This window comes from Procambarus clarkii, chromosome 5, assembly GCF_040958095.1.
Source record: "Procambarus clarkii isolate CNS0578487 chromosome 5, FALCON_Pclarkii_2.0, whole genome shotgun sequence".
Taxonomy (NCBI): Eukaryota; Metazoa; Arthropoda; class Malacostraca; order Decapoda; family Cambaridae; genus Procambarus; species Procambarus clarkii.
This window is the reverse complement of record NC_091154.1, coordinates 41,194,500-41,218,645: the sequence shown is the minus strand read 5'-3', so window position 1 is coordinate 41,218,645 and position 24,146 is coordinate 41,194,500. Positions and strand designations below refer to the sequence as shown.

Genomic DNA, 24,146 nt, shown 5'->3' with positions numbered 1-24,146 from the left:
TATACGAGTAATTTTAATGCCTATACCTGTGTATAGTGTAGCAGAGGAATAACTTATATTCATACTATTGAAGTAAATTAACCGTTTTTTTTTCTTTCTCTTCTGCAGTTAATGTGAGCAACATTGCCATCTTCAACAAGACCTGCCACAACGACTTGCAGTATATGGACTTCTCTGAGTACGAGTACAACTACAGGAAGGAGACGTGGATCACAATCACCTGGAGGGAAGTCATCAAGGTCAGTTTAGCTGCTTTAATTGTCTTGCCTTGAGCTCCTGTGTATTGTTCACTAATATGCTTAACAACTCATGCTATTACCAGTGGAGAGGAGAGAGTGGACTTAGTAACTCCACTCTCCCCAGTTGTGTTGTCCGCTGCTATGAACCTCGACTCTTTGTTGTGTGGAGGAGAAAAGATTTGTGAGACATACCTTACCTATTTTGAGGTTACCTTGAGGTGTTTTCGGGGCTTAGCGTCCCCGCAGCCCGGTCGTCGACCAGGCCTCCTCATTGCTGGACTGGTCAACCGGCTGTTGGACGTGGCTGCTCGTAGCCTGACATGTGAATCACAGCTTGGTTGATCAGGTATTCTTTTTAGGTATTATGACAGGTTAGACACCTGTCCAAAACAGTTATCTCCAGTTCCTGGTTCTCTTCAATCATGCCTAGTGCGGTTCCATTTTCTTCCAATATCTTCTATTATGCACTTTACGTACATCCCTAGAGGCTCCACCTCCATTCGTTCTTCTAACTTACCTTCATTCTTCGTGTTACCACAAGTCGGGAGCTCAGGGTAAGGACTCCTTTATTCATCCTTTTCATTCACCTCCTTCTGCTTGACTTTCAGCTCCACCACCAGGTGGAGCAACGTATTGATGGGTACAACTAGTAATTGATATAAAATATATTAGAGAAGTAGACTGTAAAAACTTCTAAATGATATTTTGATTATTTCCCCTGAACATCTTCTGGGAGGTAGAACCAATAATGCTAGGACTACCTATGGCATATAAATGTTAAATAATTTGATGATAATTTTCATAAATAAATTCTAATCTTAGAGTTAGTACACTAACTACAATATTATAATTAGAAACAATGTCTTAGCTGTCAAGGTGTCAATGTGGAACGTGTCAGACAGCCTTCCATAATCAGTCTAAGCCTGTCTGGGCGTGTTGTCGTGGCAAACACGTGATTCACCAGAAAGGATAATCTTCTTCGTAGCTAACTCCACTCTGTGAAAGTAATAGTATGTAATTTCTATATGACTACAAATACTTCCACTAATACACATTGAAAGAGGAGTTTACTGATTAGGGGAAAACACTGGTGTTTTTTGATCATCTCAACACCCTAGAACACAAGATTATGCCATAAAATATGACAATGGGTACTTATCCAACCGGATGTGGTGTCCACAAGGACAGATGAAGTTGGTTTCAAAGTCTGGGACCCGTCAATGCTCGGATGATCCATATACCAAACGATGAAATGACCAACTTCGGGACACAGATCAAGATGGCTTCTCTCTCGTCAAGTCTCCTGGCAAGTGTGCAGGCGACGCGCGCGCCACCTGGACCCTCACTGTGTATGAGCTCGGCATATAAGTCACAATATTGTATTCTGGTTGTCACTGAACACGTAATTTGATACACAACGACGGGGAACAATGTGTGAAAATATGTTTCTAAATCTTTGCTGTAAACAATGTGTTCAAGTGACTTTCCAAATACCCACTTACCTCTACCACGTTTATCAATTTCAATTAATTTGAAACTTTCCTCTGTATTGATATCATATTTCAAGTATACTCCACAGCTGTAAAATAATATCAGGAATGTTTTTGTAAACAAAGATGTATGTATTTAATAATAAAAAAATTGCAAATAAAATAATTCCCTACGAACAAACTCCTCTGTATTGAACAATATATATAACACATCCTACTGTCCAGAACTCGCACATGATGATAATTCACAAAATAATTATCAAACAAATAACAATTGACTCCCAAATCAAATGGGAATACTGTTAATAATAATACTGTATATTAATAATATCAACGAACAGCTCAAATATTATACAAATAGTAATATTCAAACTATCTATGCAAACTGTACCTCGCTCCTGGTGATGCTAGCACTCGTTCTCACTAGCACCGCTAGCAAGAGCCTATTAGGTAATGTCTGCTAGTCTTGCTGTGGCTCACACCTCACTAGCTGACACTAGGATACACGGCAGCCTCACCTGTTGTATTATTGCAGTAATTTATAAAGGTTTATCTTAAAGAACACTTGTGAGAGAAAAAAATCATGGGGGCTTTAGGATAACAAGAAGGTATCTCTGATAACTGGAAATGGCTTATCACTGGATGAATTCCAGGAGTTAGAATAATAGTCAGGGTAGCCTTGGATAATATTTCAGGATAGCCTAGGATAATATTCAGGGTAACCTAGGATAATATTCAGGGTAGCCTAGGATAAATAGGATTCAAGTGATGAATGACACTTGGATGTCTCTGACAGTTAGACATGGATATAATATAATAATGTTGAATTAGGATAACATAGGAAGGCGACTAGGATTTATGGAATGAAAAGAAATGACACGAGGATATCTAGGAAAGCATATGATGGCTCTAGGATAATTAAGTTAGGATAACAGAGGCGAGCAATGGGATACTATAGATTACAAAGGATGACACACACACACACACACACTGGTATAAGGCAGAGCTAAGTAAAACATGGCTTCATGCCTTCACTTAGAACATCGTCAATCCCCTCATAGTGAACAACAAGTCCTTATTGAACGCTCACTTCAAACAGCCTTAATACAACCTGTCCTCTTAAAAAGAACGTCGCTTTTGGCCGTTTGCCCGTATGGCCGAATTTGGACGTAATTTGAAAATGAAAAAAAAATTAAAATAAATTTGGGATTTCTTTTTTCAACAACAGTAAGTTAAGGGTCCTCTGATAGGTTAGGTGGGCAGGAAATTCTCATAAAGTTTCAAAACGTTATGAAAAACGTGAATTTAAAGTGTCCTCTTATAACCTCTGCGCGTAAGGCGGACGACTCAAATAGAAAACGGAACACAACGTCACTTTTGTGAGTCGATTTCATTTCAAATTACGTCCAAATTTAGCCATATCGCGCATACCAGCCAAAAGTGACGTTCTTTTTAAGAGGACGGGTTGCACATTAAACACGAAACTGAACTCTGAATTAGGCTATTACCAGCTTAGTCCTTCCCCTACACAACTTTACTCTGCCACTCCATTTCACTCCTCCAATCCTCATCTAATCTATTTATATTTTTAATCTCTTCTAATACTGGATCTGTAAAAAAGTACAATTGATATCTCAGATATCAATATTCACCTTGGAAAAGTATTTATGAATTCAAATTGGGAAATAGGAAAAAGACATGCCCACCGAGAACAAAGAGAGGAGGGTGGGGGTAGAAATATATGTACTGGAACTAAGGCCTGGAAGGCTGGAGCTAAGACCTGGAAGGTTGGAACTAAGACCTGGAAGGCTGGAACTAAGACCTGGAAGGCTGGAACTAAGACCTGGAAGGCTGCAACTAAGACCTGGAAGGTTGGAACTAAGACCTGGAAGGCTGGAACTAAGACCTGGAAGGCTGGAACTAAGACCTGGAAGGCTGGAACTAAGACCTGGAAGGCTCGAACTAAGACCTGGAAGGCTCGAACTAAGACCTGGAAGGCTCGAACTAAGACCTGGAAGGCTCGAACTAAGACCTGGAAGGCTGGAACTAAGACCTGGAAGGCTGGAACTAAGGCCTGGAAGGTTGGAACTAAGACCTGGATGGTTGGAACAAAGACCTGGAAGACTGAAACTAAGACCTGGATGGTTGGAACAAAGACCTGGAAGACTGAAACTAAGACCTGGAAGGCAGACACCAACGACCTAGTCTGCCGTATTGAGTGTAACTACGCTTGTTTATTTATTTTCTTTTGTCGTAGGTGGACACTATATTAAAGTATTTCTTGACGAACAGTATATTAAAGTATTTTATAACGTACTGTATGTTCAAATATTTTATAACGTACTGTATGTTCAAATATTTTATAACGGACTGTATGTTCAAATATTTTATAACGGACTGTATGTTCAAATATTTTATAACGGACTGTATGTTCAAATATTTTATAACGGACTGTGTATTAAATTATTTTATAACGGGCTGTATATTAAAGTATTTTTAGCAGACTGTGTACCATAGATAAATATGAGTTTCACATAATTCCACAGTGGGGAGTTTACATTGTTAGTATTAACTGGAATAGAGCAGGATTAATACGTGCTTATTAAAATAATTCAAATATAATTTTGATATGCATTTATTTAATTAACTTATTCAATTTCCTGCTCTATCTGTTTCCTTACAAGTAAATAATTCTTAACATCTGTTTAGTGTCTGCGTATCCCAGTACCTCGAGTAACCTCATATGTCGACTACCTTACCTTGAGGTGCTTCCGGGGCTTAGCGTCCCCGCGGCCCGGTCGTCGACCTGGACTAGGGTCAACCTCGTAGGTAAAATGGCTGTTTTCTGCTCACTGCTGCTCGGCGCTGCGTCTGCCGGCAGTTTGGTCGTTAGTTGGAAAGAACACAAATTTAATGCCACTAATTCACTTATAACTAATGAAAGTTGGATATTAAAGTATCATTACTTACCTGTGATTGTTGGTAATGTACTTACGTTTACTTAGTAAGTTTATGTATGAGGTGAAAGGAAACGCACCCAACTGTTTCTGTCTTGCCCGGGGATCGAAGCCGGGATACTGGCTTGTGTGGCAGCGAGGAGATTGCGCCCCATTACCCGTAACAGGTGACGACAGGTGACGAATCTTCTAATCCTGAGGATTCCTTATGGACCCTCTTGGAGGGTCGGAACCTCCGAACCCGGGGTTCGGATCCCACACACACTACATTATTGAGTGTGGAGTCATTACACCCGCCAGACCTGCCCCTGTGAGCGATGGTGCGTCTCAGTGACCTCATTCACGCCCTCGTCTTCCTGACGATGTACTTATGGTCTACCCGTTCACCAGTGCGGACTGCTGATCTCATGATCCTGCGTCCTTCACCATCCTGCCTGATGGTCCGGCATCACTCACCATCCTGCCAGATGGTCCGGCATCACTCACCATCCTGCCAGATGGTCCGGCATCACTCACCATCCTGCCAGATGGTCCGGCATCACTCACCATCCTGCCAGATGGTCCGGCATCACTCACCATCCTGCCAGATGGTCCGGCATCACTCACCATCCTGCCTGATGGTCCGGCATCACTCACCATCCTGCCAGATGGTCCGGCATCACTCACCATCCTGCCTGATGGTCCGGCATCACTCACCATCCTGCCAGATGGTCCGGCATCACTCACCATCCTGCCTGATGGTCCGGCATCACTCACCATCCTGCCAGATGGTCCGGCATCACTCACCATCCTGCCAGATGGTCCGGCATCACTCACCATCCTGCCTGATGGTCCGGCATCACTCACCATCCTGCCAGATGGTCCGGCATCACTCACCATCCTGCCAGATGGTCCGGCATCACTCACCATCCTGCCTGATGGGGATATATATATATATATATATATATATATATATATATATATATATATATATATATATATATATATATATATATATATATATATATATATATATACTTGTTTACCCTCACATATCTCTCTGTTGACACAAACTGTGCAAATGTTGACAATGTATTAGGGGGGTAGATGTGCCTTAACACATTAACGATGGAAACATAAGTTATCGAAACATGACGGTGGTCTGGCGGATTTGTTAAGTCTGTTGATTGACAGTTGAGAGGCGGGACCAGAGAACCGAAGCTCAACCCCCGTAAGCACAACTAGGTGAGTACACTTCTCATCAGAAAACACTCTTGCTCTGGATTTCAGAGTTCCGGTGCATGTTAGGCCATGGTGGGTGGTGGTGATGATCACCATGATGGGTAGTGGTGGTGGTGATGACCATGGTGGGTAGTGGTGATGATCACCATGGTGGGTAGTGGTGGTGGTGATGACCATGGTGGGTGGTGGTGATGATCACCATGATGGGTAGTGGTGGTGGTGATGACCATGATGGGTAGTGGTGATGATCACCATGATGGGTAGTGGTGGTGGTGATGACCATGGTGGGTAGTGGTGATGATCACCATGGTGGGTAGTGGTGGTGGTGATGATCACCATGATGGGTAGTGGTGGTGGTGATGACCATGGTGGGTAGTGGAGATGATCACCATGATGGGTAGTGGTGGTGGTGATGACCATGGTGGGTAGTGGTGATGATCACCATGGTGGGTAGTGGTAGTGGTGATGACCATGGTGGGTGGTGGTGATGATCACCATGATGGGTAGTGGTGGTGGTGATGACCATGGTGGGTAGTGGTGATGATCACCATGGTGGGTAGTGGTGGTGGTGATGACCATGGTGGGTAGTGGTGGTGGTGATGACCATGGTGGGTAGTGGTGATGATCACCATGGTGGGTAGTGGTAGTGGTGATGACCATGGTGGGTGGTGGTGATGATCACCATGATGGGTAGTGGTGGTGGTGATGACCATGATGGGTAGTGGTGATGATCACCATGGTGGGTAGTGGTGGTGGTGATGACCATGATGGGTAGTGGTGATGATCACCATGGTGGGTAGTGGTGGTGGTGATGACCATGGTGGGTGGTGGTGATGATCACCATGATGGGTAGTGGTGGTGATGACCATGATGGGTAGTGGTGATGATCACCATGGTGGGTAGTGGTGGTGGTGATGACCATGGTGGGTGGTGGTGATGATCACCATGATGGGTAGTGGTGGTGATGACCATGATGGGTAGTGGTGATGATCACCATGATGGGTAGTGGTGGTGGTGATGACCATGATGGGTAGTGGTGATGATCACCATGATGGGTAGTGGTGGTGGTGATGACCATGGTGGGTAGTGGTGATGATCACCATGATGGGTAGTGGTGGTGGTGATGACCATGGTGGGTAGTGGTGGTGGTGATGACCATGGTGGGTAGTGGTGATGATCACCATGGTGGGTAGTGGTGGTGATGACCATGGTGGGTGGTGGTGATGATCACCATGATGGGTAGTGGTGGTGGTGATGACCATGGTGGGTGGTGGTGATGATCACCATGATGGGTAGTGGTGGTGGTGATGACCATGGTGGGTGGTGGTGATGATCACCATGATGGGTAGTGGTGGTGGTGATGACCATGGTGGGTGGTGGTGATGATCACCATGATGGGTAGTGGTGGTGGTGATGACCATGGTGGGTGGTGATGATCACCATGATGGGTAGTGGTGGTGGTGATGACCATGATGGGTAGTGGTGATCACCATGGTGGGTAGTGGTAGTGGTGATGACCATGGTGGGTGGTGGTGATGATCACCATGATGGGTAGTGGTGGTGGTGATGACCATGATGGGTAGTGGTGGTGGTGATGACCATGATGGGTAGTGGTGATGATCACCATGATGGGTAGTGGTGGTGATGATCACCATGATGGGTAGTGGTGGTGGTGATGACCATGGTGGGTAGTGGTGATGATCACCATGATGGGTAGTGGTGGTGGTGATGACCATGATGGGTAGTGGTGATGATCACCATGATGGGTAGTGGTGGTGGTGATGACCATGATGGGTAGTGGTGATGATCACCATGGTGGGTAGTGGTAGTGGTGATGACCATGGTGGGTGGTGGTGATCACCATGATGGGTAGTGGTGGTGGTGATGACCATGATGGGTAGTGATGATCACCATGATGGGTAGTGGTGATGATCACCATGATGGGTAGTAGTGGTGATGATCACCATGATGGGTAGTGGTGATGATCACCATGATGGGTAGTGGTGGTGGTGATGACCATGGTGGGTAGTGGTGATGATCACCATGATGGGTAGTGGTGGTGGTGATGACCATGGTGGGTGGTGGTGATGATCACCATGATGGGTAGTGGTGGTGGTGATGACCATGGTGGGTGGTGGTGATGATCACCATGATGGGTAGTGGTGGTGGTGATGACCATGGTGGGTAGTAGTGGTTCGCCTATTCAACTTGTCCTCTTACAAAGAACGTCGCATTTCGACCGTATGCGTCACATAAGACAAAAAATTGTCGTACTAGAACATGTAAGCGGCTGGCGAAAGTGACGTACTGTCACCACCACCATGACACCACCACCACCAACATGACACCACCATCACCACCATGACACCACACAGAGCGAGGCACCAGCACTTACAAAGCACACTTCCACACTCATCACATTTAAATGCCCCCAAAACAAAAAATCACGAAATGAAATTCTGGCTGCGACTGCGGAAAATAATAGCGGAGACTTGAGAGTTTTACCGCGTGCGGGAGGGCAATTGTGGGTCATTGTCGTCCTCGTATGCCCTGACGTCGTCCAGGAAGTGAAGGAGTCTTTACGCTCGTATCTCTGTGCTCTCTTGAGGAAAGTAGAGGTCTCAAGATGATGGCGCTTGTGTCCTGTCTGTAGAGGCCCGGCGGCCGCTTCCCTGAGAGATCCATGTCCCTGTAACACATTGTAGCTGCTTCACCACCCAGGGTCTCTGTCCCTAGGCTCTCTGGTCCCCCAGGGTGTCTGATCCCCCAGGGTCTCTGATCCCCCAGGGTCTCTGATCCCCCAGGGTCTCTGGTCCCCCAGGGTCTCTGGTCCCCCAGGGTCTCTGACCTGTTGAAGACTCTTCTCATCAAACACGGAGCTCGTGAAGCTCTAAATATAATAAGACATTAAATGAGTAAATATTTAGGATGCTTTTTCAGAGTTGTGTGTGTATGTAACATGACACAAACGGTGATTATTGTGCGAGTCTTCTCTAGCTTTCTTATGTTCTGCACTTGAGAAGGAAGTAGGAAAATCTTCTCTCCAAAAGTTTATTTTAGTTATATTATGGTCCGTCACTAAGAGATGCGTTTCGTCGACCCCTGTCAACATTATGAACGGCAGAGTAGTGATGAATGCAGTATGGTTGAAGCAGCAGAATATATAACCTGGAGTGAGGTGACGAGTCACGTGGACGAGTGGGCCGCGCTGCGGCTTACTAATCTCCGCTGCTTGGCAGAGAAGTCAGCCAGAGGCTTAGGGCCCACGCAGGAATATACCTGCGGGGATGGGGAGGGGGTGGGAATGAACATGATATATCAATGAACAAATGCACAAGAGCCTTGATGAGGGTTCGAATCTATGTGCTCTCCTGTGTGTTAATGAAGACTGCGGCAGTATGGTGGATGTCCAGTCTTGGTCTCGAAAGTGGCAGAGTATAATTGTGTCAGCTGGCTCTTGATGACTGACTGAATATGCTTGATGTCCAGGGTCTTACAGGTGTCCAAGGTCTCGCTGATGTCCAGTCTTCCATTGTTGCTGCATCTGTGGGTCATCTTAGTTGTTTGTCAGGATGTCTCAGGTGTTGGTCTGGTTGTGTGCGGAGACCGTATGTTGCCTTGCTGTTTGTGCGCTGTAAGCCGGCTTGAACGAGGTGTTGTTGTCTTGCCTATATACCGAGATCGTTTGGGCTGACCGTCCCCAAGTGGGCATGTGAAGGCATAGACCACAGTCCTCTCCAGGCGTTTTGTTTGGTGTCGGGAAGAGTTCTTGAAGCAGAAGTTAGCGATCTTCTTGTTCTTATAGCATATAATTAACTCAACCTTGTGGCTGGTCTCACGTTTCTATCAATAATCTCCTTCAGGACTTTTCTCTCCCCAGTTTTATTGGCCGTAGAATGGACGTTCTTGTGTAATATTTTAGTGTGAGGAACCACTAAAGTTTTTTTGGCTCTGTCCTCCAGCAATATATAACAAGAAGTGAAAAGATACTTATAATTATGTATTGTTAGCGGATAGATAAGTGTTAGTGAACAGATAAGTGTTAGTGGACTGATAAGTGTGATATTTTAAAGGACACGAGTATTAGTGTGAGGAATGTATCAATATACATATTAATGTTGTTTTAAACAGTTTATCTATACACATGTATTATAAAGCAACAATTTAACATATTCAGATACTTTTAAAATGTTACAGACAGCCACATTTACCATGAATATAAATACTAATGAGTATTGATATATTGCAGATTATGGCATACGTGATTGTTTTTCTGGTGTCCCTGGTTGGGAACCTGCTGGTGATCCTGGTTGTGTATTACAACAATCACATGCGCACCACCACCAACCAGTACCTGGTGAACCTGGCGCTGGCCGACCTCCTGGTGACCGTCATCTGCATGTGGGTACACATCGTGCGCCACCTCTCATACCCGCACTACGTCCTCCCCGCCCTCGTCTGCAAGCTTGACGGCTTCGTCCAGGGTAGGTGAAGTCTCTGTCTCAGTGTCTCTCTCTCTCTCTCTCTCTCTCTCTCTCTGTCGGGACGTGATGCTGTAGTGTAGCAATACTGGGCCAGGGTGGTGTGTGTGTGTGTGGCTCTCACTCACATAAGCACAATAAAAATGCCGTTCTGTTCCAGTTCTAAGTATGAACATATCAGCAACAGCTCTGGGTTCAACAAGCACTTTTAACTCCTTGAGACAAGTGTATCTGTTCAGGAAGTCCTGAACCTCGTCTATCGACGCGATAGTCTGTTTAGCTGCCATATCGAGTTATAGTATATACAAAATTTAGCAATAACTACTCTAAATACCTACCCCCTCAAGTTACCTTAAACAAGTCACTACATCCCATGGTCAATGGAGAGACTGTACAAGGGGAAAGGATCCCGCTGGGGATGACATTAATGTTATGAACTCCTCCGTAACTCGAATCTTTTAAACTCTACGATCCTTCTCAAGTCCAGAGATCCCCAACTTTAGTGGAAATGTTGTGTAATGTTTAAGGTAAAAAAATTTAATTGCACTTCAAATGAACCGTTTTTATCATCTAAAACTACCGTTATATGCAAGCTTTTAAAGAGGTCGTCCAGCGCAACATTAGCCCTTCAAACTAGCTGCAGTTATGGTGACGTCTTCAAGTGCCCCTACTAGCTCACTCACTAGCACACTCCAACAGTGAGTGAAGTCCTCAGTGCTGCACTAGCCCTCTGGCTACTACGTCTCAAGGTCGACCAGTAGACTGCGTCTCTCTCTCTGCTTCACTCCCGACTGTCGCCAGTCACCGGTATCTCATCACCTCGCAGAACAACAGACCACAAGATTGGAAACTGATATTAATGGGAGGGTCAACTGTTTAATTCGGCTCCGGGATCATAGATGGCGCCGAGGTCCGTCACAGCCGTCCACTATAATACCGGCGAAGCCTCAGCTAAAATGAATTATCGTAGAGGATATAAGTAGTCTTGTCTCAGTGGTATAGAGGTGTGAGGAGGGTGGGAGTAGTGTTAAAGAGGTGCCGTTGGGAGACCAACCCGAAGGTATATTACATGTTCTGGGATAGAGATGAGCACAGCAGGGTACCCATCTACGGTGTATCTATACCTATAGGAGAATGTTTGTTTATGTCTCTCTCTACGAGGTGTGAGATGACAGATGACTACGGTTAGCCTCGCAACACTTTTCATGGTTAATTGTGATTGTACTGTGAGTGTCATGGGATGGTAGAGGTCCACCACCACCTCAAACCTCTACGGGACATAATTTGGATATTATCGTAAATATTTGACAAAAAATCGACAAATTTGAAAAAAATATTTAGAAAAATCTGTTCGCTTCTGGCAGCAGCATAGTGTTGTCCTCATGTCTCTATTATATTAATATAATTATGAGTAATATAATTACCGTCCCCGCGTCAGAAATGAGGCTGGTGCATCATGTGTCCCAGCGGCAATGCGTAATTTCGCTTCAAGTCTCGTATTTCTTTTAACAAATTACATTTCTTTACATTACATTATTATTCTGGTGGAATTTGCTGTTTTTGCCACAGACGTGGCCACACATTTACAACCAACCACCGTCCCTGGGACTCACCACCGTCCCTGGGACACACACACCACCGCCCCTGGGACACACTCAGACACAGTCAGTCTAAACTGTGATGACCTGGAACGCGCTTTACCTATCACTTGCATAATTTAGTGTTTATCTTCCCCCAACACAACTACAAGTGCTGTTCGTTAATGTCTATCACAGTGAAGATAATGATCGAGAACTGAGTTGTGTATAAATGTTTGTAAAGTGTCCTGTAATGAGTGAAACATTGAGTGTGTTCTCTAACTCTCATCTATAACCTGCCACGACACACGAGTGAAACATTGAGTGTGTTCTCTAACTCTCATCTATAACCTGCCACGACTCACAATATTTCCAGAAAAATATCGACATTAACGAAATTTGGCGTGATTGGTAACTCTGGAAGATGAAGAAGAAGATGAAGATTAAGCCACCCAAAAGGTGGCACGGGCATGAATAGCCCGTAAGTGGTGGCCCTTTTGAGCCATTACCAGTATCAAGAGCTGATACTGGAGATCTGTGGAGGTGCGACTGCACCTTGCGTGACGGGAGATGTCTCCCGTCGGTATGGTAACTGGTTATTGAGTTGGTTGATATATAACTCTGGTTATATCACCTCACCCGCATTTTGGGTGAGGTGATAAGCTACAACAGTTTTGGATGAGGTGAACAAAACTTTCAACACAGGATAGAACACGAAACAATGGGTATTGAAGGTAAGAATGGAAGTAATTGCAGAGGGCCTATTGGCCCATATTTCTTGATGCTTCTATATTGGAGCGGAGTCTTGAAGTGGGTAGAATATAGTTGTGCATTATTTGGCTGTTGATTGCTGGTGTTGACTTCTTGATGTGTAGTGCCTCGCAGATGTCAAGCCGCCTGCTATCGCTGTATCTATCGATGATTTCTGTGTTGTTTGCTAAGATTTCTCTGGTGATGGTCTGGTTGTGGGAAGAGATTATATGTTCCTTAATGGAGCCCTGTTGCTTATGCATCGTTAAACGCCTGGAAAGAGATGTTGTCTTGCCTATATACTGAGTTTTTTGAGGCTTACAGTCCCCAAGTGGGCATTTGAAGGCATAGACGACGTTGGTCTCGTTTAAAGCGTTCTGCTTTGTGTCTGGCGAGTTTTTCATGAGTAGATTGGCCGTTTTTTTATAATAAATTAAATGTCTATAATAATTAAATGTCTGACATCAGGTACCTGATGTCAGACATCTGCAGGAGCTGAAGGAGGCATTTGAGCAGAATTCTGTGTTGCGTTTCACTTACGAGATGGAGAAGGATGGGAAGCTGCCCTTTCTAGATGTCCCCATCTCGCAGGATGGTTAGTCATACAGGGCCATATGTTCAGTAGCCTGCACTGGCAAATTTTGGGTACACTGTGAGGATATTTGCCAGTGCAGGCTACTAAACATATGGCCCTGTATGATTAACCATCCTGCAAGATGGGGACATTCGGAAATAATTTTCTGGTGAAAAAGTCTTCGGACATCTGAACGAATATTTTACACTTGACCAAAAGTGAATCTCTTAGAATCGGGTTGGGGGATGTGATTAATTAATTATATTTCTTAAGTCATTTAACTTAGGCCTACTTCTACCAGCCTATATCCGTCCCGTACCCGAGGCCATCTACACTACAAATTTCGGTAAGACTAGGCCCTACTGTGTAGCATCCACCCTCGAACAGACAGACTGACATTCTCATTTATAGTATAGATTGTCAACAACAGAAGTGCCAGGACTGAGCCAGGCAATCTACTTACAATGATTTCTTATTCGACGTTAACTCCATTTATGTTAACTCAGTTTTCATTGAAGTAACCCAAGACGTAACCCAGTTTAGGGTAACTTCCTCCACCCCGCCAATATCACGTCCCTCTAACTTCCTAAGGAGTTTCTAATGAGACATTGTATCAAAGACTTTGTTAAAGTCAAGGTATAGAATGTCTCACTCCTTCTTGCTGAGAACTGCTTCATTACACAAACACCCAGCGCTTAGGTTCGAACCCTCATCAGAGCTCCTGTGGATTTGTTAACTGTTTCATATATACTGAAAAAGATTGAGGGCAAACGTGTTACACTTAGTCAAACTACATTGTGAATCTCTTATTAATCAAAGTGTTTCAAGATGTAAACTAATAACTTCTGCGATTATCAATAAAAGTTATTTTCCTGTAACAGACGTTAAACAAATTGGACAATAGTTCGACACAAGTGATCTTAACAAGCGACACCATATATACAACCCTCCATGATACTGGCATACCTCTTGACTATTATTATTATTATACATGCAAAACAAGAGCTCACTAAACTCTTCTTGTCAAGGAGAGCTCAGGCTTCAGAGCAGACTGTCAAGGAGAGCTCTGGCATGACAGTGGGTTGTCGTTAACAACCCATGAGATAACTGGGTTGTCAAGAGAACTCTACCATGAGTCTGGGTTGTCAAATAGAGTTCAGGAATGAGAGTGGGTTGTCAAGGAATTGCACATGGGTTAACGTAATTTATTGAATTCTGTCCTGAGGGACGTGTTTTATGATCAGTTAAACTCACCGGGATAAACAAATTCACAAGGGCCGTGACGAGGATTCGAACCTGCGTCCGGGAGCATCCCAAGGGATAGTCCATCCTACCCGGGATAGTGAACTTGACGCTCTCACGACAGTGCAGCCTATCCTGTAGTCCGCCTTCAGTCTCGCCTCTAGTCTTGGCTATTGAAATACTTAAGCTTTAATACCATTATAAACTTTTCAGGTCATTTCATTACAGCAAATCCTACATGTTTTTTAATAAAAAGTTCTAAAATTGAAAACTCTCTTTGCAAGACCCCCTTTTGTGAAAGACTGGTTCAGGGGTAAAGCCTGGATGACGATGCTGTAATTAAGCTGCCATGGAACATATAAAATAGTGGAGCAGAATAATTTAAGGGGGGGGGGTTAGAGGGGGGCCGGAGGTGATTGCCCCGGGTAACAGATTACAGTTTTAGCATGTGGAGCTGGGCAGAGTGCTCACGGATGTACTGTTAGTGATTAATATCCAAGAAGCGAAGAGACCCGGGTTGTAGCTCCGGCCAGAGACGCTAGGACACTGTTCCTTCCCCCCCCCCCCCCCCACTCAGTCACTGTTTCAACAGTTCCCCTAACAGCAACTGGGGACCTGGTTGTGGTGCATACAGCGGATACTTGGCTATGATGAGTAGTGTGTGACTTGCTTGAGTAAACAGTGTAGTGGAGTTAAGCAAGTCACTGGATCAATTCCCAGACCGCACAATCAATCAACTCATTAACCGCACAATCATAATGATCCAAGACCACTCACTTTCCAGCCGACCAGACAATAATATCGATATTTGACAATAATACAAGAGAATAAATAATATCATCAAGAATATTTGAAAGTTTGGACACCCAATATATTTATATGAAAATAAAGAACGTGACGACGATTCGGTCCGTCTTCGACACTATATAAAGTCGTGTGAAGGAAAAGAGATTATAGGGCCATCTGTACGGCCCATAGGGTCATCTGTACGGCCCATAGGGTCATCTGTACGGCCCATAGGGCCACCTGTACGGCCCATAGGGCCATCTGTACGGCCCATAGGGCCATCTGTACGGCCCATAGGGCCACCTGTACGGCCCATAGGGCCATCTGTACGGCCCATAGGGCCACCTGTACGGCCCATAGGGCCATCTGTACGGCCCATAGGGCCATCTGTACGGCCCATAGGGCCATCTGTACGGCTAAACGTGAGGGTTGAAGATCTTGTGTTTCCACCATTATGTCTGACACTCCTCTGATCTGGAAGAAAATCTGCAAGATAGCGGTTCTCATCTTCCTTCTTCTTTCCTTACTCGTAAGCTCCTTCTTGAATCTCCTCCCTTAGATTTTTACACTTACTCTCTCTCTCTCTCTCTCTCTCTCTCTCTCTCTCTCTCTCTCTCTCTCTCTCTCTCTCTCTCTCTCTCTCTCTCTCTCTCTCTCTCTCTCTCTCTCTCGCCTTCAGTCTTGTGCCCTTTACTCAAAGGCAGGTCGTTCTTCGACACTCTCTGTCGGTTTATGGTAATCCTATTTTGTATAAGGATTCTGCTAAATTTCTGAGGTTGTTCTTTGACACTCGCTTGTCTTGGTCACCCCATATCTCTTACCTCCGAGTTGAATTCTCTAAGGACCTTAACTTACCGAGGCTATTTAGCCCATCAGCCCGCCGGCACTCTGATGGTAATCTTGGGCATATACAGCATTTTATCAAATCACCTCATTCTTTGGGGCACACATGAGGAACACAAATGCGAACAAGCCTATTCGTACCGAATAGCCTGAATGCACTACTTGGCCGAGTATGTAAGGCCCGATTTGCCTAATAGGCAGAGTGATTTTTGTTAAAAAAAAATTAATTGGTTTATTTTAATTAATATTATTATATTATATTAAGAACATGAATTACTAACATAATAATTTTAGTTTAAGTTAGGTTATGATAGATTAGGTTAGGTTAGGTTAGGTTAATTTTGGTCGTATTTCTATATTAGTTTTAACTCAAATTAAAAAAAAATCATATGTAATGTAATGGAAAGTTTATCATTTCATCAGATATTTTATTGGATAAATATATACCTTTTGAAAAATTTGGCTTATTAGCAAACCGGGCCTTGCATAGTAGGCCAAGAAGTGCCTTCTGGCTATTATCCAACTGGCACTGTAGGCCCTCCCCGGGGGTGCCACTTAAAGATATAATTGTTAGATGATCCGTGTCCTAGTCATATATATTGTTAACCACCATATATAAAAAAATGGAAAATAACATTTCATTTGCGTGGGCAATGAGACCCCTCGAACTAAGGACCACAAAAGCAGCACCACATAGGCCTACCTACAGTCGTATTGTAGAGCATCGGATGAGCAGAAAGAAAATCGGTGAAAAAAAAATCACTAAAATGAGGAAAATAGTTCACGTCAGAATATCGTGTTTAGCAAAATTGGAAATTAAATCACCTTAATAAAGCCAACACCAATTTAACAAGATTTTTAACGAGCTTTTGCTTGTGTTAATTACTGATATATAAGTTATGAGCATCGCTGCACAAAATCATTAACACCCACATGTATTCTCAGGCAGACAGGCAGGCTGGCAGACAGACAGACAGACAGACAGACAGACAGACAGACAGACAGACAGACAGACACACACACACACAGTTTATTTGTTTATTTCTAATAGGTGAGTACACACACACTACTTGGCTGAGTATGTAAGGCCCGATTTGCCTATCACCCCCGCAAACACAACTAGGTGAGTACACACACACTGGGCTGCTAATTGAGATACTATCCTGGCGGCCTCGGTTCGAATCCTAGTGGGACCCCTGACACACACTGCGTCACAACATGTACACATTGAACTCATAAGAGAGAGCAAGGAACCTGGAAGGTTGACTGGGTGTCTTGGAGTCAGGTTAACCACCATCAGGTCAACTACCGTCAAGTCAACTACCGTCCCCAGACCCAGATGACCAGCCTCACATTTAACGACTGGAGTCACCTGAAGACAGCCCAAATTACGCGATAATTTCCCACTTGTGGTTATGTCTGGCAGAAGCCGCGCCACAAATGATGGTGTTTGTCGCATTCCTTCCCGGGTCATGACCCGTGGTGCTCCGTGGTGCTCCGTGGTGGTGCGTGGGGCTCCGTGGTGGTACATGGTGCTCCGTGGTGGTGCGTGGCGCTCCGTGGTGCTCCGTGGTGCTCCGTGGTGGTGCGTGGGGCTCCGTGGTGCTCCGTGGTGGTGCGTGGCGCTCCGTGATGGTGCATGGTGCTCCGTGGTGGTGCGTGGCGCTCCGTGGTGCTCCGTGGGGCTCCGTGGTGGTGCGTGGTCAGTATGGGGTATTGTGGAATCCTGAATTAAACTTACTGGTGTCCCACTCCCTACTCGATTCTCTGATGTTCATTCACTCTGCCACTCACTCCATCGGTGTTCATTCACTCTGCCACTTACTCCACTGGTGTTCATTCTCCCACTCTTTACTCAGCTCAGAACTCGAGCACGAAACATCTCAGTAGCAGACAACAGAGGAAACCCAAAATGCTGCATCAGGCAATGTGCAAATGGCGTCTTCTCCTGCAAGGTGGCACCACGGGGGAGGGTGTGGTGGTGGGGGGGTTGGAATAACGCAGTCTGCGTTCGTCAGTGATTACATACACAAAGACCATCTTCAGGTCAGAGCTCCTCATTGTTGGGCCTGAGAGTGAGGGGTCCACAATGACGCTCCCGCCACACTTTAGGAAATTGCTGCAAGTTGCCAGTCTTCTCAGGGTGAAGACTGAGAATATTTGTAATCTTTTGTCTTTATCATCTCCAAAAAAAAGAAGGAATACTGACAGTTTATGAGCGTCCGAAACGTGTTCTTTGATATGTTTATTTTTTTTACACTGTATATTTGCATTTATTCATTATACATTTTTATTTTGGGATATATTTTTTTGTTCATATATATATGATGTGGTTGTAGATAGGAGCTGCCTCGTATGGACCAATAGGCCTTCTGCAGTTACCTTTGTTCTTATGTTCTTATGTTCAGCTTTGAAGTTTTTAAAATGTCTAGTTGTCCCAACATGATGTACAAGTTTACTTTGCGGGAAAGCTAAGTAAGTCAAACATATCCAAAATATAGAATTTATGAAGCTCTCTAAATTAAGTCAAAGGAACATTTTATGACCCTAACTGAACAGTTATTAAAACAACAATATTATAATAATTCATAACATTTTAATAATTTTGAATTTCCGAATTCGATTGAAGATTGATTAATAAAACGTTATACATAGCCGAAGCACTACATGTTACACACGCTTATTTTAAGTGCGTTATATAAGACATTGACCAAACACAAAAACACCTGGAAACCCCCACACGCCATTCCAACCCCACACTGTTAAGTCATCATCCCCAAGTAAGGCTCGTGGGGTAAAACTTTCCCCATTTAATCAGTGAATATCCTCGCCTCAAGTCAATAAAGCACAAGGGTCTAGGGCTGAGTGAAAGTAAAATCACCAGTTTACTGGGGCGAAATTGTCTACATGACACAACATACATATACATATATATATATACATATACATATATATATATATATATATATATATATATATATATATATATATATATATATATATATATATATATATATATATATATATATATATATATATACAATATTTACATAACCACAACAAAGTAATCATTAAGATATTTAAGCTATCAAAAGGTACAAGTCACGGCAGCTAGATGTTACTAAGCAAATCTAACTTAACAACATGGGTGCACTTGGAAGTTAATTAAGTTGTGGACAAGGTGGGTGGTGTATCTCAGCATGAACATCAACAAACACAAGTCAGTGAACTATCACTTTGCCTTAAGAAAACAAAGTCCCAACTGGACTGGCAAATGGCAAAGTAAAACAAGTCTAAGTCACCCACAGGGACATTAAAGGGTTTATTTGTCTTTTTACCGGGAGGTAAGAAGGGGGATTATTCTTTCCTAAGTGTTATTTCCATATTTACAATTTACAACTCTTGTGGTGAAGTGACTTGTATTTAAATACAATGGTTCAACACAGCACAACACAGTTTGTGTTATTCCCAACCCGTCCTCGACTCAAGTCCATTACATCCAGCGGTCGACCCCACAGACGCATTCATAAATTTTTGCATACTGTTCATTCAAAACAGGAATTATCTCCAATATTAATTAATATTATAATAGCACAATGTGCATATATAGGCATACGTTAGGTGTATTGGTTTTGTTGGCAATTATTTGTGTTTGTAGTTCGTGGGTGAAGCATTTACTGCGTAGTGATTCGAACAAAATTCGTCAGTGAAGCACTTGTTCCGGAAGTGTTCGAACGAAATCAGTTGTGAGTCATGTGTAAACCGTTTTTCATTCATAAACAGGGGGTTTGGCGGGTGCATGGAATCACTTTTGGGTCTTTGTTTGGAGGACGGGCTGCGGGCTGCTCAACTGATGACGTCCGAACACTTCGGAACAAGTGCTTCAATGACGAATTTCGTTCTGTAACTAGAGGGGTAGAGGAGGGGGGGGGGGGACTCAAATGGAGGAGAGGTGGGGGAGGGGGGCGCAACACCTGGCCTCTGGCCTCACGCTCCACCACACTTGCTGGAAAACAATGTCACTAATTGAACATTATAATTATTGTGTGGTGTAGGTAGACCTGTTGAGGGACGGGCCGGCTCTTGGGTTCCTCCAGCGGCGCTGACTGACAAGGAGACGTGATGTATTAGGCTGTATGACGTCCTAGGAGACGTGGGTGTGGTTGGTATGACTTAGAAGACGTGGGAGTGGTTGGGATGTATGACGTAAGAGAAGCGGGATGTGGTGGTGAATGTGGAAACTTTTAATAATATCAAAGTGTTGAGCAATGTTCAGATATTATTCAGAGAGGAAAGCGACCGTTTAGGTGATGGAAATGTTTGAAGGAGATGCATCCATTATTGGAAAGTTATTGAGGGTGGGTTAGTTATTAACTAATGGGATATTATGCTGTTGATTAATGGGAGGGTATCGATTAAGGGCCCCGGTGACGGTGCGCCGTAACTTTCTCAAACACACTCAATTTTGTTGTTAATAATATCTTCGTGGTAAATGCTCCAACTTTTCCTAATGGTTCAACATCATACCATGAACAGAAAAAAAGTTAAAAAAATATTAAAAAAAAATACAATTTCAAAATTTCAAATTTGGTGTCAAAATATTAATATGTAACCAATTGTTATTTTATTCATTGTGGTCTCAGAATGGCATATAATGTTTAGGTTTCTTGTAGCAAAATATTATTTGAGAGCATAGTTTACTGTACAACATTTTTTTTCAATTTTGCCATCCAAATATGTGCAAAATTTAGATGCAAAAAAAAATTATAACTCCAAACGTTATGGCTTTATGAATAAACGACAACAAGAACATCTTAGAACTAAGAACTTTGCACATATGAAAAAATTGTGAGAAACGGAATTTTTGACAGTGTCTCAAAGTTGAAAATTCTGTTCATAGAGAAAAATGAAGTTAAAGTTCTCAACAATGTTTATAGTACTTCGAATTTATGACATATCTTGTAAGTTTTAGTTAAGATTGTTTGGCATTCATACTCGAATATGTGAAAGTTGCAAGTCACTATGTTTTGAAATGAAGTCAAGAAAAAATATCCTCCCCCCCCCCAAAAAAAAAAAATAGGGATAGGTTAGGGATAACGAAATATATATTTCAGTAACTTTATTGCACATATATAAGTGACAAGGCCCTAATCTGGTCTTCATTCATCAACACAACCTAATGAGACAAAGAGAATAGAGTTTGAAAACTGTAAATCTGTTCACCCCAATAAATGTCCCAATTTCTGCCATCTGTGGCTAATTAACCTCTAGACCAATTTCGTTCTAACTTTACACGCTTAGTGCCGGATATGCATTCTCACTGGAAGACAGAAGAGTGAGGGGAGGCATGATCACTACCTACAAAATCCTCAGGGGAATTGACAGGGTAGACAAGAATAAACTATTCAACACTGACGGTACGCGAACAAGGGGACACAGGTGGAAACTGAGTACCCAAATGAGCCACAGGGACGTTAGAAAAAAAAATTTCAGTGTCAGAGTAGTTAACAGATGGAATGCATTAGGCAGTGATGTGGTGGAGGCTGACTCCATACACAGTTTTAAATGTAGATATGATAGAGCCCAATAGGCTCAGGAATTCTCACTAACTCTATCTATGTACTCACCTAGTTGTGCGTGCGGTGGTTGAGCTTCGGCTCTTTGGTCCCGCTTCTCAACTGTTACTCCACTGGTGTACAGATTCCTGAGGCTATTAGGTTCCGTCATATCTACAGTTGAAACTGTGTATGGAGTCTGCCTCCACCACATGTGTAGTGTGTTGGGTAGGTGTGTAGTGTGTGTAGACAGTAAGATGAACAATTAAAATGTTGATTAAATCGAGGTCTTGAGCAGCGACTGTTCGAGGGATCCTTGGGTCTTGATCTTGATAATAACAATGGAAATTGCATAATGCCTTGAAAGGGCAACTTACCTGGCCCTCTCAGATCACAGGACGCCTCCGCTGGCCCAATCATCAACACTGTTGCTGCCATCTTCAAAGGTTGAGACGCTCATATCCAATCAAGCTCGGATGGTTCTCATCCAGAAAACAGAGTCGTGCTAAATGGGAAGTAATCTGATTGGAGAAGTGTGGTGTCGGAAATGTCGACACTTTATCTACTAACCCTTGACATACCAAGTTAAAACGGTTATGTCAGGTACATACTAATATAACTAACTTCTCAAAGAGAACGGATTTGATAGCGTTCCAGAGAGAACGGGATGTTGCCACGTATGCAAATTCCATTATACGTATAATCTCTCTTGTAGTAACATAAAACTTTCAGTGTGAAGAATAAATAAGGCAAAAAAGTACTTAGTAATAGTTACTTTAATTAAATAAACAGTAAATTAAGCGTCGATCTTCCTGCATCGATATAATGAGGAGTTTTGAACCAAGCTGAGGGAGCGTCCCCAGCTGGGGAGGGACGCGACGCCATTAGGCGGGAAACACACGACTTGACCGCTTGGCAGAGAAGACGCCTGCACCTTTTATCTCATAATTGCCAACCATAGTCACATTTCCCGAGTTCTTGATACAGGAAAGAAACTTTTCCTCCCAACCAACGAACTCCTCGCACCAGGGGAAAGGTTATATCAGAGCAATTGTTGTAGTTTGTTATTGGCCATTATCATGATCTCTTTAACGTTGCCCGGCTATGACGCATGCGCTCTAACCAAAGTGGGTGTGGGTGAGCCTAATTATTAATATACTCATATTTGAATATTCGCTGTGTAAAGGTAACAGTTTACCACTGATACACTATTTGGCAGGAGCTGTTCTGAAGAAGAACTAACATCGAGTCTGCCAGTTACAACATGCGGTTTCCCAAGTTGGCATTTAAGACTCCACTAACTGAGGTTCATCATCTGTGACCGAAGGAAACTCGTGCCTATTACCAGGCCTTTGCGACTCGAGGGATAAGCCTTAGTATTCAACAAACCTATGTAGTAACCTAACTAACATTTCGTAGTTTATTGTTACCCACCACTGGTGGTATAGGATACGGACGTATAAACCCCCAACTTGTGGAAGGATGGTGATACATAAGAGGAGAGTGATACATAGAGGGGAGAGTGATACATAGAGGGGAGAGTGATACATAGAGGGGAGAGTGATACATAGAGGGGAGAGTGATACATAGAGGGGAGAGTGATACATACAAGGGAGAGTGATACATAGAGGGGAGAGTGATGCACAGAGGGAGAGAGAATATGAGATATTAAAAGTTTGTGTGAGGTTTATGATGTAATGTTTGTGTACACTGTGAAGACCTCCAGGTGGACCACTGACGGAAGTGGCAGAGGCCCGACACACCTGACTCCCAGCCCACACACCTGACACCCAGCCCACACACCTGACACCCAACCCACACACCTGACACCCAACCCACACACCTAACACCCAGCCCACACACCTGACACCCAACCCACACACCTAACACCCAGCCCACACACCTGACACCCAGCCCACACACCTGACACCCAGCCCACACCCTTGACATCCAGCTCACACACCTCTGACACCCAGCCCACACACCTGACACTCAGCCCACACACCTGACACCCAGCCCACACCTCTGACACCCAGCCCACACACCTGACACTCAGCCCACACACCTGACACCCAGCCCACACCTCTGACACTCAGCCCACTCACCTGACACCCAGCCCACACCTCTGACACCCATTTCCAGGTTACGTCTGGGATCATAATTTATGTTCAGAAAAGCGTAAAAAAATGCGAAGGTTGTGGTTGAGGGAGAATTTGTCCGCATTCGTGTGAAATGTTAGGTTTCCATTTGTTAAATTTCCCTGGAGATATCAATCAGGAGGGCGTTGAGTCAAGCTCCTGGTCGCCGCCTCAGTGGTGGAACGCAGCTGTTGGAATTATTTTGCGTGTATTCGGTGAACTGATAGTGATGACGGGAGCACTTCTACAGTGTTGTTCACCACCTGATGATGAACGTTCACCCCAAAGTTATG

General features: G+C 43.8%; 1 protein-coding gene across 5 annotated transcripts in view; it reads left to right on the top strand.

The window, feature by feature from the left end:
• Nucleotides 1–24,146, top strand: part of LOC138350724 (substance-K receptor-like) — a 362,889-nt gene that overhangs the window by 283,778 nt on the left and 54,965 nt on the right. For all 5 annotated transcript variants that reach the window (XM_069301930.1, XM_069301936.1, XM_069301943.1 and 2 more), the window contains 2 exons: nucleotides 109–239; nucleotides 10,157–10,391. In XM_069301930.1, the coding sequence (XP_069158031.1) occupies nucleotides 109–239; nucleotides 10,157–10,391 (366 nt within the window). The remainder of the gene's footprint in view (nucleotides 1–108; nucleotides 240–10,156; nucleotides 10,392–24,146) is intronic.